Source organism: Colossoma macropomum, unplaced genomic scaffold (assembly GCF_904425465.1).
Source record: "Colossoma macropomum unplaced genomic scaffold, Colossoma_macropomum, whole genome shotgun sequence".
NCBI classification, from domain to species: domain Eukaryota; kingdom Metazoa; phylum Chordata; class Actinopteri; order Characiformes; family Serrasalmidae; genus Colossoma; species Colossoma macropomum.
Genome location: NW_023494785.1, coordinates 8,206,969 through 8,221,651, shown reverse-complemented (window position 1 = coordinate 8,221,651; position 14,683 = coordinate 8,206,969). Strand labels below are relative to the sequence as shown.

At 42.0% G+C, this 14,683-nt stretch overlaps 1 protein-coding gene across 3 annotated transcripts in view; it reads left to right on the top strand.

The window, feature by feature from the left end:
- The window catches only part of nck1b (NCK adaptor protein 1b), a 73,761-nt gene that overhangs the window by 53,431 nt on the left and 5,647 nt on the right, over window positions 1-14,683 (top strand). For all 3 annotated transcript variants that reach the window (XM_036582273.1, XM_036582282.1, XM_036582290.1), the window contains one exon: window positions 13,819-14,534. In XM_036582273.1, coding sequence (XP_036438166.1) covers window positions 13,819-14,534 — 716 coding nt within the window. The remainder of the gene's footprint in view (window positions 1-13,818; window positions 14,535-14,683) is intronic.

Genomic DNA, 14,683 nt, shown 5'->3' with positions numbered 1-14,683 from the left:
ACTCATTTGTTATCTTAAGACTTTAATTATTCAGTAACTACTGTGAAAGTAATATGAAAGTTATGTAGTAATGAGGCTTCAAGCTGTATATTCTGGTGGTCCATTTGTCATGTTCACGCAGTGAAGGGCAGCTGGCCTTTTCAAATAGCATTGAACAATAAATCCTGAAAAAATGACAATTTTGATATGACATGAAATGGAAAGCTGTTCAGATCTGGTCGTTTTTCGAGACGTATTATCCAAAAACCACTGTAAATGGTTCAGTAACTCTAAAGTAATATGTAAGTCATGTAGTTATGATAGTTTAAGGGAACAAGCTGGGTTAGCTGCTCTGGGGGGTTTCCTCATATAAGTGGGCTTCAGTTGGGCGATGGCAGCTCTATGTCCCCTGTCCTGTTGAACACTGCAGGCTTTGTGTCATCTTTACTGTCGGCGCTGATTGATGAGGGCTCAGCTCATCTCTCCGCTGGGGGAGTTATCAGAGGAATGTGATTACAGAGAGCTTTCACAGGCATCTTCATGGCCCCACTGACACACTTTTCAAAGGGTCCCATGCACTTCAGTTCAGTCACTGTTAACGATAAAGCTGCACTATGTAAGATTTTGAAAAGTAGCATTTCTCGGTCAAGAGAGGAAAAGAGTGATAAAATACGGTGTGTGTGCTGCTACGAGTCACACTTTAAAGCCTGAAGTAGTAATTTAAAAGTTGGGTCTAAGTTTTCCAGACCACGTCTTTACGTCTTAATGACTCAAAAAGAAGGTCTGGCTCGATGTTTTGGTTCCAAATTATATGGATTAAGATGTGGCGATGGTTGTAAATTCACTTACATCCACCGAAGACAAAAGTCCTTCGACAAGTTTTGTCTACGTTTTCGTTAAACACTTTTTCAGCATGCTCACAATCATCAGATTCATCCGTTCGGGGGAGGGATCCAGGTTATTTGAATATACGTATATCAGAACTCATAGCATTTTGTTTATTGAACAAGGCAATGGAATAACGTGAGGGAGCCCAGAACAGTGCTAGCGGAAATTAACATGACGGTAACTACAAAGGTAATCGGATAAACAAACGTCTGTCAAACTGAAAGTTTAGGCTGTGGAGATGACACAAGGAAGAAGAGTGATGTTTTGCATCAGTGACGCTGTGCGTTATGCCCTTTTCCAACAATATGAAATGATTTCTCTTTGGAATTTGATTAAGTGGCCGTAAACAGGACTTTAACGGATATTGTGAAAATGGGATGAAATATACTTGGGTGGCCATCAGTGTACTTGTAGGCTATACTTGGCAGCCCCTCCATGTGGGAAGCTCTGTGTTAGTGTTTCCATTTTTATAAAAGTACAAGTTGTGCTTAATAGTGTCCTAAACTAATGCTCTAGCCAGAAATGTTAGTCCTAGTCACAAGTAAACATCCTAGTCATAATTCAACAGTATGATACAATATGCTGCCAAACAATATGCTGTAATACCAGATGTTGTCTTGTTACAACTACCAGCATTTTACTGTCAAATGTAAACTTAATAACTTTATATTTTTCTGGCTTGTATTTTTTTTACACTGATCGTACTAGCTGCCTTTTACATTGTACGAACATTTCAAGATGAATGGATCAATAGAAATGATCGAAACTGACCGGTACTGCATTTAAGTTAGAAGCATTTTTTTTTACTTTTCCTGTACAGTTGCCATTTCAGAAATATGGTCAAATGGCATGTTTTATTGATTTTCTAAGTGTAAGTTACACATCCTCTACAGAGAACACACTTCTGCATTTTAATACACAAACACTGTTTATTTGCTGAATGGAATATATTGGGCGCAGGAGGGAAGGGAAAACAAAAGTTATGGCACATGTACTACATTTAGTTACGACAGCGATGATTTGTTAATAATGTTGTGTGCTTGCTTGGTTTTTTATGTAAGCTACACGCTGAACCTATCCGCACTCCCCAAGACAGATTTCTTGTATGTATGATTACCTGGTGAAATAAATTAGTCTGATTTTGGTTCTGAATTAGAGCCAAGAAAGCATTGTAATGTAGATTTAAGAGGAGCCTTAAAGAGCCCCTCTCTCTCTCTCTCTCTCTCTCTCTCTCTCTCGCTCGCTCTCTCTCGCTCTCTGCCCCTCCCTCTCTTGCCTCGCTCTCTTTTCCTGTCGTTCGGCCTCTGCTCAGAGAGGAAGTTGTCTAATTTGAGACAGATTTCTCTCCAGTTCCTTTGAACAAGCGAGGGAGGAAGTGAGGAAACGGGGACTATTGATTCACAAACGTCTGAGCGTCAGTCAGTCTGTCCGTCCATCCGTTTTTCTCCACTTCCCGCATTTTCTCCCTCTCTCGCTCTCTCTTACACCCGCCCAAAAAAAGACACAAACACCCGAGCTTAAGTGGGGGATTTTTTCCCTTTCTTTCAGATCTATCCACCCATTATATTTACAGTTTCCTCTCCTTTTCTCTCTGGGGCTGTTCTTCTTCTCGATGAATCAAGCTGTTCAGCTGAGGCTTTTATGAGCCAAGCGATTGCGTAAAAGGAAAACATGGTGGACTCTTTGTGAAGTGACTCCAACCCCTATAAATGTGTTGTGGATGTGGAGGGCTCGGTGTGTTGGACCCTGTGTGGCCCCCAGAGAAGCCCACGTCAGCCCAGGCAGGACTCCGAGCAGAATCGTTCTTTTTCACACAGTACCAGCACAACACTGTGCCACAGAGGGTATTTATAGCAGCTGAACAAGGTCAAAGTACCTGGACCGTGGACCGGAGTGATGACTGGTCATCATCTCGTACTCTCAGTCGTCACATTCCTGCCTTTGATAACCAGAGACCCTTGCATGCAGGGAGCTGTTGAACATGTGCTGTAGATAAACTGCTCACTCCCTTTGAGAAGCTCTTCACATTACAGAGAAACAAAAGTCACAGTATACGCTGTGCGTCGCGTCGAAAGTTTGGGGACACCTGATCGGTTTATGTTTTCATTGCTCTCGTGCCAAAACTATGAAATGGTAACATTTATAGCAAAAGGAAAAAAGCATTCTTAACTTAAATGTTACCAAACGTTAACATGAAATGGTCACACAATGCCAAGAGTAGCTGGCATTTTCAAATGGCATTAAAAATTAAACTTAAGCTGAAAATAAAACTAGGTTTTGATATGACGGTGTGAATATGAAATGGAAAGCTGTTTAGATCTTGTGACTTTTCTTTGCATAAAAGTGCTCAGTGATCAGTGTTCAAACCCTTCCAAGTATTTGAACCACCTTTTGGGTCAATATGTATCTTTAACAGCAGTTCGGAAAAGAAAACTCAGATCTTTATTTTGGCTGAAACTGCTCTTCAAATCAGTGAAGATGCTTGAAAGACACTAAAGCTGACACGTTGACTGGTATTAGCAAATAGCTGTTTTATAAAATCTTTACATCAGGGGTGCACAACTCCTGTCCTGGAGGGCCGGAATCCAGCACAATTTGGTGATTTACCTCCGCAGACACACCTGATTCAACTTATCTGTTAATTGCCAGGTTTAGTGGGTGTGTTTGAGTAGGGAAACAACCAAACGGTGCTGGTCACTGGCCCTCCAGGACTGGAGTTTTGCACCCCTGTTTTAACTTGACCATTAATAGATTATGCAAAAAAGTGGCTATTTCAGTCTTTCAGTATTTCAGCATTTTATCAACACTTCTCTGTTAATAATGCGATTTTTGAATGCTGTTGCATTTATTTGCCACAAGTCTGGGGAACTTTACTTAAATAGTTTCACAAGCTTCCATTTTCAACAAGAATAGAAATAGGAATAGATCACACATCAATAGTGTTTTATCATTAACGAGCACTGGGGTGGGCGATATGGCAAAATGTCATATGATACTGACATTTACACGATACATGTATAAAATAATATTTTTTACATATAATTTTTTTGATCACAATAATGATCAAATATCGTCATGTAGCCCACCTCTAATAAGCATGCAAGCGATAATAAACTCTTGCCAATCCAGATTCTGTCCTGAATGCATGCGCTCGGTAAAAACAAAGTGCATCCATGAAAAAAGGAAACATTTTATGCCTATTTTACACAGTGATGGGAAGCACAGTATTTCACAGAATGGTCTGGTTCTACATGCTGAAACTTATAAACTGACTTTACTGTTGTTAATGGGGACGTGCGCATGCGAAACTCCTCTGGCAGCAGGTTTAAAAGAGCATTTGTCTTGTTTTTTTTTGTTGTGACTGTCACATTCAGAGGTAGATGCAAGTGAATCTGTAAGCGAAAGCTGTAATGTGCAGTACTGTCTTTGTGTTTGGTAGTGTAGCTGCTGCTCGGAGCCTTTGGTGTGTGATGTGTCTGTGGTTGCAGGTCTATTTCTGCACTACTGTCAGGCAGCCACAACCGGAGCAGAAGGCTTTTGTCTTTTATTCTCAGACACTGCTCTCATTGGGCTCTTTGACAGGGCTTGCAGGGGCTCCTTTTGAGTTCTGCTTTAGACAGATGATGTTTTAATGTATTATCTATTATTATTTATTTATTTTATCTCTTCCCTCCTTTACCTTTTTTTTTTTCAAAAAGACACCACATGCCAGGACTCGTACACCTGCTGTTAGTATTGCCTTCCTCTATAAAACTGTATATTCATTTTTCATGTCTTTATTTCATTCAGTCAGAGCGATCACGGCCTGTAGCCATGTACGTGTGTGGAGTCTTGGCTCTGTAATGGAGCACACTCGCTCTGCCATATCAGAGAACAATAGGATGTTCAACCCAGGGGAAGTGGCTAATCTAAGCTAGCCTGCCGCGTGTGTTGTTTGCTAGGAGGAAAGACTGAAATGGAGGGGAAGTCCACACAGCAAGAGTGCTGGATAGACAAAGACCCAACCTTGCACAGGCAGAGAGCGCCAGGAGCTGCTTTGTGGCACGGTGACCGGTCAGTGTCAGGTTTATAAGCCGTGATTGAGTGACGGAAAAAAGTGAAGCTGAAGGGGGGAAAAGAGAAACGAGCATTCATGTGGTCTCTCGGATTTACTGCCTCATGAAGCAACATGGCTTCCTTCCCGAGCATCCTCGGCTCAGGAAATACAAAGGAAAGAACCGCTGACTTAGTAGAATAAAGCCCCATACAATGCGTTCATTTTCCTCATGTTTTTTTTTCTGCCTTTTTTCCTTTTCTTTTCTGTTGAGTAAGAGTTGAACTGTGCTCAGTTACCCCTACTCTCCTACTGTTGCTCTTGTAATTAGAGATGGTGTTATACTGTTTTTACTTTTCCAGTACTGATAACCTTGATTGGTCTGATTTTGTTCTGTAAAACTAATAATCAAACTGAATTTTCAGTTGGAAATGGTTTATAAACATTGGCAAAATGTCAAGACATACAATTCAGTCCCCAGTTCATGTAGTCCATGTATGAAAACTAATCTCCAGAAAAGCCGGTTTTGAATTCATTTTTCTGTGAAATCATAAACCAGTACATTTATACATCATCTGATTCCGCCCATAGTAATTTAGCTCTGCCCATTCATGTTGAAGTTGTAAGGAGTGTTTCAGCCTCTGACTCCTTTTTGAATGAGACACAATACAGGGCAGCCAATCAGAACAGAGCTCATTAACATAGATCAATCTTAAAGACGAGGGATAAAGAGAGGTTAGAAAACAGTCATGTAAAAATGAACTGAATGTTTTTGGTATATAAAACCACAGTAAAATATATCATGAGTGGACTTGATGGGGGAGAAGTAAAATCCAAGAAAATTGTGGGATATGAGCCTTTTTAAATAACTATTTTAATTCAAGCACTTCACTTAAGAAGAGCAACTAAATATAGGCTAATAAGTAAAAGGATGGCATTTCTGATCCTCATTTACGTTTATACTAACAGCATGTAGCCCACGCTCTTATCCACGGTGACTCGAGCACTATTGGGACAGGATTAGTTTTGCATGGGGAGGTGAGGTAATGCCAGTTTATCTCAGCACGTCTGTAATTTTTCATTAAAGAGAAAAAGGCCAGAAAGACACATTAGTGTTTGTAGTATTAAATAACGTCATTAAGAACACCACACCTCCTGTAACTCTGACTATGCTCTGTTGTAGTTTATCAGTTGCTGCAGCTGCAGTCTTGCAGGTGGTTGAAGACCAAGCAGAGTAGAACAAAATGGCCCCAAGAAGATGTGTACCCTTTAGATGCTTTTTCCAGAAAACTCTAAGAGGAGAAGATTAGCTTGATAGGTGGACTTAGATGAAGTTCAGAAAACTCAAACTAAATTTTACGAAAGCTAATAAAAATGGCTACTAAAACTGCCAAAGCTCTTACATAATAATCTCAATTAAGCTGGATTTGGCATCTTATTTGCCAGCTTCTAATTTTAACTTTCAGTTCTACCTTAAATGCAGTGGCACTTTATACGAAGAATGAATTTTGTAAAAAAAAAGCTGCCGAATAAGAGCCAACATCATCTTACCTCAGTAAATGCATTAGTTTACTTCAGTAAATGCATCCTTAAACAGAAAATCCTTCAAGTTCATCTTTCATTTGTTACCCCAACAGCAACAAATCAAACAAAATCAAGGTGATACGCTCAGATGTACTGGTTAATATACTTAAAAATTTGATTTAAAGTGAGTATTTCCAAAAAAATGTGTTTTCTTGCCTTCACTGAATTGGTTCTGGCCATGTTATCTCATCTCATAACAATCCGCCACTGCACTGCCAAATGAACCTGAAGTTGTCTACCAAAATGGTGGCAGTGCAATTGTATGATGTCACTGGAATACTATGGATATAGATAAAAAACGTAGGTAGACGTCAACGTATGACAAAGTACCTTTTACTGGAGTACTTCAAATATAAAAAATGTAAATTTTAGTTACATATATTTACTTTTTATTTCCTCTCGTCGGGTGAGATTATGGGGTTTAGGTAACTTTTAGTAAGCCAAATTAAATGCCCTCGCAAATGATCAACGTCAGCCAGCAGGCCACACTTTGCGCAGCCTGGTCTAATCACTGTTTGAGGTCTGACACATTCTTCTCTCAAGATGAAAGCACTCCAAGTGACTGATGCACTAACACTGTAGGCAGATAACCTAACTCACCTTGTGAAGTAATGCTACATTTATGTCAGACATAAGCAACACACCAACTAGATTGGCTCTATACCCTGCGGTCACCCCAGATGGCTGATTATTTGAGCTTTGCGGTTCTTTGAGACGCACTTGAACACGCAGAGTGCTCGTGTTTCACCTTTTCACTAGGAGTCAGCCTCCATTTGTGGCGCGTGAGAGTTCACATGCCCTGAGCCGGCAAGACCCAGCATGCCTTTTAAAACCCCAGATAACACTGTATACACACTCATACGTCCTCTCCTCACACACCTGGACCATCCAGACGTCCGTTTACGACAGCCACACTGAGCTTTACGTCCAAGGCAAATGTCCTGGGTAAGGTGAATTTGAAATGCAAAACACTTGGTTTTGGACTGTCAGGAAGCTCAGTATGAATCTCTTTGATTATGAGGTGTGATAAGCAAAGAAGGAGCAGGAAGGATCAGCGCTGAAGCGTTTTGTTTTCACTCGTTTGACCTTTAACCTGAGAAGCTGAACTTTGTTTCCATTTTAGCTAAGATACACAAGTCCCTTTGGGCTGCACCTGGCTTTGTTTCCAGTTAGTCATCGTTGACTAGAAAAACCCTGCTGACTGCTCATAGTGATACAACTCCTGAGGATGTCCATAACTCTGTAAAGCAGATGTAAAGACATGGCTACTTTTCCATTTTATGAATCTTGCTCTGTTAGTAATGTGATCTAAGAGGGCTGAGAATTCAACGATTTTTGTTCAGGTTGTCATCAGTTTCAACAGGAAACTCTAAATGAGCTCACACACTCTGATGGGAAAAAAAAAAAAACTGCATCCGACAAGAAATGAAGCCATGTGCATCTTTTATGCAGTGATAGGAACATGGTAGCACAAAAGCTCCTGTTCTACGAAGTGTAGTTGCCAGTGGGGATGTGCATGCGGCATGTCCTCTGAAGGCTTAATTAAACCAGCGGTTTTCATTTTTTTGGGCCCGTGTGCAGCTTCATGTGAAGAGCCCCTTAAACTCCAGTAACTTGCACCGATCAGGCGTAACATAATGACCACCTCCTTTTTTCTGCACTCATTGTCCATTTTATCAGCTCCACTTACTATATAGGTGCACTTTGTAGTTCTACAATTACAGACTGTAGTCCATCTGTTTCTCTGCGTACTTTGTTAGCCCCCTTTTACCCTGTTCTTCAGTGGTCAGGACCCCCATGGACCCTCACAGAGCAGGTACTATTTGGGTGGTGGATCATTCTCAGCACTGCAGTAACACTGACGTGGTGGTGGTGTGTTAGTGTGTGTTGTGCTGGTACAAGTGGATCAGACACAGCAGTGCTGCTGGAGTTTTTAAACACCTCAGTGTCACTGCTGGACTGAGAATAGTCCACCAACCAAAAATATCCAGCCAGCAGTGTCCTGTGGGCAGCGTCCTGTGACCACTGATGAAGGACTAGAGGATGACCAGCACAAACTGTGCAGCAGCAGATGAGCTATCGTCTCTGACTTTACATCTACAAGGTGGACTGACAAGGTAGGTGTGTCTAATAGAGTGGACAGTGAGTGGACACAGTGTTTAAAAACTCCAGCAGCACTGCTGTCTGATCTACTCAGACCAGCACAACACACACTAACACACCACCATGTCAGTGTTACTGCAGTGCTGAGAATGATCCACCACCTAAATAGTACCTGCTCTGTGAGGGTCCATGGGGGTCCTGACCACTGAAGAATGGAAAATGGAAAATGAGCATAGAAACAAGGGGGTGGTCATAGTGTTATGCCTGATCTGTGTTGAAAGTGTTCAGACTAATACTTTCCATGGTTTACTTTCTTAATTTGATTTGTTATGGCTGTTTTTGAAACCTCCATCTGGAGAGGTGTTTTGCAAAGCCAGATTTCTTAGTTGCTTGCATCCCCTGTTGAAGGAGAGGTACGGGACTTTCTTATTAGTCAGTCCACACTTTGGGCCTAAGTTGTGTAGTTTATGGAGAGATCCTGCTTTGTGAAATATCCTCCAGGTCATTTTACAGACAGCGTCACATTGAGTTTGTTCTTCAGTCCATATAGCCACTGCTGTGGAATCAGTCCCCTTTATTATCCATGTTAGAGCTGACAAATTTGGCAAGCTAGCAAAGTATCTCCTCTGTCTGTAGCTGAAACGCATGGTATTCACTGCACTGATGTATTTCAGAGACTCTATGGGTGGGCATATAGATGAACTTTCTCCTGACTGACCAGCAGCCATCACAACCAGACAGATAGTCAGTTCACCCAGTCTTCAGTATCAGAGTTAAATTTGTCTTTCACCAGATGTCCTTGCTGAACTCTAGCCTTGCTGCAGAATGGCACGGTAGATTTTGCTGCTTATGAATGTATTTTTGACCGAACAGTAAGAGAATGTGTTTAATTTCCCTCCCAGTCCTGGTGTTCTTGACTGGGCCAGAGAGCATCTCACTGCCAAGTGGACATTCCTTCACGGTAACACCATTCGCACACGCCTGCCAAACCCGGCAACGTGTCCTGGAGGCCTAGGGCTCCAATGTTTTCCCAGTAATCCTCCGACCCGGCCCATTTGGACCGACCTAACGTGATGTGACAGGGCGGACTCCTTGGCGTCGCTAGAGGACCCGCCCTGACACTCAGTCGTATGGTCTTTCACCACTCCCTTGCTCTCCCCCTCTATCCTTCCATCTCTCCCAGCAAATAATGACAATGGGTGTGGTAATCATTCCAATGACACGCATTGTGTGAGAGATATTCTCAGTGCATTTCACAATACAGCAACAGCAAAATTAGACCACACATCTGGCTCCAAACTGTGGGTGTGGTTGGAGGCAACAGCTAACAGTATTGAGTAAAGTAGGAGTTGAATCTATGTAGAACTGGAAGGACACATTAAGCAAGATAGGAAAACAACTATGGTTCAATGTCTGCTTTCTTTCAGGCTGGGAGGCTGAGAGAATGTCGGTTAAAAAGCATAGAAAAAAGAAAAGGATCAGACTTGGGGTCTCATTTATGAAACCTTCTGAAACTTAATTTTAAATATGTTTTAAAGGTCCCACTAGTCATATATGAGTGATTTGTAAAAACTTAATCACGTAAACTTGTGTTGATCTATGAACATATTTGCGTCACATTCAGAGTTTATGAATCAATACTTACATGTGCTTTGTTTTACAGATGAGCCAGCTGGTCTTTGTCATGTTCTTTTCTTACGGCTTGAAGGGTTTTGTTGTTTGTGTGTTGTTTTTCGTTTTTTGGGGAATGGGGCTGATTTTACAATAAGCAGATAACATTTTTTGCTTCCATTGAAGCATCTTTTACACATAGTCTTATAGTGTGAGATGTGATCTAGATGTGATTAGTAACCAACCCTCGTCCTGGGATCTACTTTCCAATAGAGGTTATTTTTAGCCTGAATCTAAAGTGCTGCCTCCTCCTTCCGTAACGCTAATGCATCTGTTTCAGACAATCATGGACTTCAGAAGAAGATTAGCTGAAGCAGGTGTTGCAGATTGTGTTGAAATCCTATTCTGCAGGAAGGTGAACTCCAGAACCAGAGTTGGAGAACACCATCATAACAAGAATGTGTGGGGACAATGATGAGAAATTTTGGCCTAAATGTGGGTGGGAACAGATTTATTAGAGTGGAAACAAGTATGGAAGCTCTAAACCAATTTAATATCTTGTGAACACACAGCTCAGTGTGATTTTGTCGGTGCTGTTGAGCAGTAAGCCTGTTTTTAGCCCATTACTGTAATGTAAGTTAGCATGGCTCAAAGGTCCCCCCGAAAAACTCCAACTAAGCGTATAGATTCATGCCACTTGTGTGGAGAAGACGTTACATGCAGAAAGGAAAAATTGCATTTCCCTAGCTTGTGTTGCCAGTTGAACTCCAGACGTTAAAAGAGCACAGACTAGAGGAATTTGGGGGTCGGTTTTAGAGAGGGCGGACCCTGGTTTGCGGTGCAACCCAGCTCCAGAAGTTTAACAAGTTGTCCCCAGATGTACATTTTCGTTACAAGATCACGTCTGGCCCCGTGAGACTGCTTCACACAATGGTGTAGGCCTCTCCTCACTTTTTTCCAAGTTTGGAAAAAACATGGCTTGGCTGCAGTGAATAGATGGTGGCGAGATGATTGGTGAGCTTTGATCATCTGTAATAAAACATGCCGGGTGCCTTACCAGTGCTGACTCATGTTCCTGACAGAACGCTGCTCTGAAATAGGCACGAGCAAGTTGGCTACTGTGTGCAGTGAATGTATGAAAGGAACACAGGCTTGAGTGCCCTGAAACATGTGTTTGGACAAGTTCTCATTCTCGCATCCTGCCTGCTGAAGCCTGTAACAAACCACAATACCTTTTGGGTGCGGAGATGAATCCCACAAGAATGAATTGAGTGTGCAGAGACTGACATCTCCCCCTTTTGAGCACCCATGTCTCGACGTAGATGCAGACATTCTTGACGAGTGTCTGGTGTGAATATTTTGGAGATATTGAAGATGTTTTGACATTGATTCTTGGACCTTGGAGTACTTGATTTGTTTTACTTCCTACCAAATGCTCTGAGGTGCATGAATGTGCGATACTCGAAATGGTGGCGACATTTGAGGAGTCCGAGAACTACAACCACCCGATTGCTATGACTTCATGGCATCTGGCATCATCAACTTTCACCAACGCTTAGGCATGTTAGCATTTGTTTGCTCGACTATCCGAGACATCTCACATTCCTCCAGGGGGTCTGTCCCTGCAGTTGGTTAATGTCAGTAATTCGGTCAAAGTCAAAGTCAACGTTGTCATTCCGTCTCGCCGCAGCCATGTGTTGTGAGCCATTTTGGTCAAAAGCATAAGCTAATTAACTATGTGTAAAGTATGCTTTGTATTTAAGACGCTTCGCTAAGATGTGTGCATGCCAGTGCACATTACCAAGGACCCTGCCACTAATTACACTGTCCCACTTCTGACTGTGCAGTCTCTGTTCATGCAACATGATACTTGCAGATGTAGCAGTTCTGCTCCAAACCCTAGCATAAGGGTGCACCATTGAATGCTTTTGAAGATTGCTTTGATGTTCTTGATTTTAAAGTATAGTGATATGATTTCTAAAGCTTTCTTCACACTGAAAAAATCAGTTTCCTAATGCCTGAAGGATCTGAATATGGTGTCTCAGTACATCAAATAAATTGTTTAGCTTCACAGTTGGTGAGATAAATATTCCTAATATCCCTAAAGTGTTGTAGCAATTCCATGCACCTTAAAGACCCAATCATTAGCTCTGAAACTACTGGTTTGGACAACGTACATATTAAATAGGAACAGTATTGATTAGTTGAAACCCAGGAACTGCCTTCATGGTGAAGTGATTCCTGCGTGGGCCTCTAAGCGCCTGCTTCTTGGGGTAGTAACAGGATTTATTTTGGTTATACTTTGTATGCGTTTCTACGGTGCGGATCTGGGTCACAAACAGCCCATCCAGTAGATCAAACAAATTGTGAAAGCACTCTAAAGCCCTATGTGGCTGGGATTATTTTTACTTTGGGAGCAGAAAGTGGTGGGTAGAGTAGCCTAAACCTGTACTCAAGTAAAAGTATTGATACTTGTGTAAAATAATAAACAACTTGAGGAGAAGTACACAAGTACCAGGTCAAACTACCAAAAAACTACTGAAAAAGTACTGAATAACTTTTAGAACTGCAGTGGAACAACTTCTTAAATCCAGCATTTATGAGGACAGAAACTGAACTTTGTTACGCTTTTTGGATCTTTTCGGTCTGAAGTAAAATGCTGAATCTCCAGTTCAGAAGTGTGACCAGTCACAAAACAGTGCGGAGATGTTGTCACCAACAGAACCTGAAGAAATTTTACATAAAAAAAAGGTAACTGAGTAAAAGTAGATTTCTTCACTTATTATTATACATAAGTAGATGTATGATCAACTGAAAATACTCAGAGTACAAAATTATCAGTATTTTACTTACGTACATGTACTTCAGTAAATGTAAGTAGTTACTACCCACCTCTGGGGAGCTGGGGAAATGTAGATATCACTGTAGTTTCTCAGAGAATTTAGTCCAGTCAGAATCCGCCTCATCAGTCATTTTTACAGGCTGTGTGATCCTGCATCAGTAAAAATTCTGGCGCCTTATACAAAATAATGTAAAAAAATGACTCCAGATTATATCGATCCTGTGCAAATTACCATGATGGTAAATATTCTGTGATATGCTGTGGGAAATGTGTTTTTTTTTCTGTAGTATAGAAGCACTCGTTCTTGTATTCTCTCGTCTCAAATCAAGATGTTTGTTTACAACTCTGAACATTTAAACATGTGAAAGGAAAGAAAAGTTTTGAATTTTTCTGTGAAGTTGACTGTTGGCTGCAAGTTCCTAAGCAAATGACAATGATAATTTCATTTAAGATAGCTAAGCAAAGGCAAACAAAATGATTAGATGAAGTATTTGGATATATTTTCTGCTTGTGAGCAGCTCAGTGTATTGCATATGTAACTATTTAGATGTGACAGCGGTGCATAAATCCAAAGGCCACTTCCATCTCTGAAATTTATCAATCAGTCATAATCATTACAAAATGTGGCACAATTACATTTCCCCGCCTCCCCATTGAAAACGAATCCTGTCTTCATGCTTGAGTTATTAAAAAGTCTCATTGTTTGACAAAGTCGTGAATCCAAACCTCAGATATGAAAGCTGGGTTTTGAGTAACGCACGTATGTATGTGCCTACAGGGATCGGGAAGGTGAAGCGGAAAACAGGGATGAGGGAAACAGCATCGAGTGCAGAGGCGGAATTTTACGCAGACAACGGCGAGCGGCTGTATGACTTGAACCTCCCGGCGCTGGTGAAGTTCAACTACACGGCCGAGCGGGAGGATGAGCTCTCCCTCGTTAAGGGCACCAGGGTCATCGTCATGGAGAAGTGCAGTGACGGCTGGTGGAGAGGCAGCTACAATGGCCACTCGGGCTGGTTCCCCTCCAACTACGTGACGGAGGATGCCGATGGCTCGGCCAGCGGAGACATGGGCTTGTCTGAAAAGCTTGCTGCCGTGGTTCACAGTGCCAACGGGAACAGGGTTCTGCACACGGTCCAGGCGCTCTATCCCTTCAGCTCGGTCAACGACGAGGAGCTGAACTTCGAGAAGGGCGAGGTGATGGACGTTCTGGAGAAGCCCGAAAACGACCCGGAGTGGTGGAAGTGCCGTAAAGCTGACGGGCAGGTTGGCCTAGTGCCCAAGAACTACGTGACCGTGCTGCAAGAGTCGCAAAATTCTGCCAACATGGCTGGACCGCCCACGCCTGACTGTGATTACATCGAGCCTTCAATGAGCGGCCGCTTTGCGGGCAAGGAGTGGTACTACGGCAAAGTGACCCGCCACCAGGCAGAGGTGGCTCTCAACCAGAGAGGCACGGAGGGAGACTTCCTCATCAGAGACAGTGAATCCTCGGTGAGTGGCTCCATCTCAGCTACCTTGAGTTATGAGTTTTGATAAACAGTAGCCAGGTTCTCAGGTTGATCCCTGGGTGGTTAGCTGAAGCTGTAATGTTTAATTTTGGATTTATGTGTATCAGGTTAAAAATGTTCGTATTTCTTGAA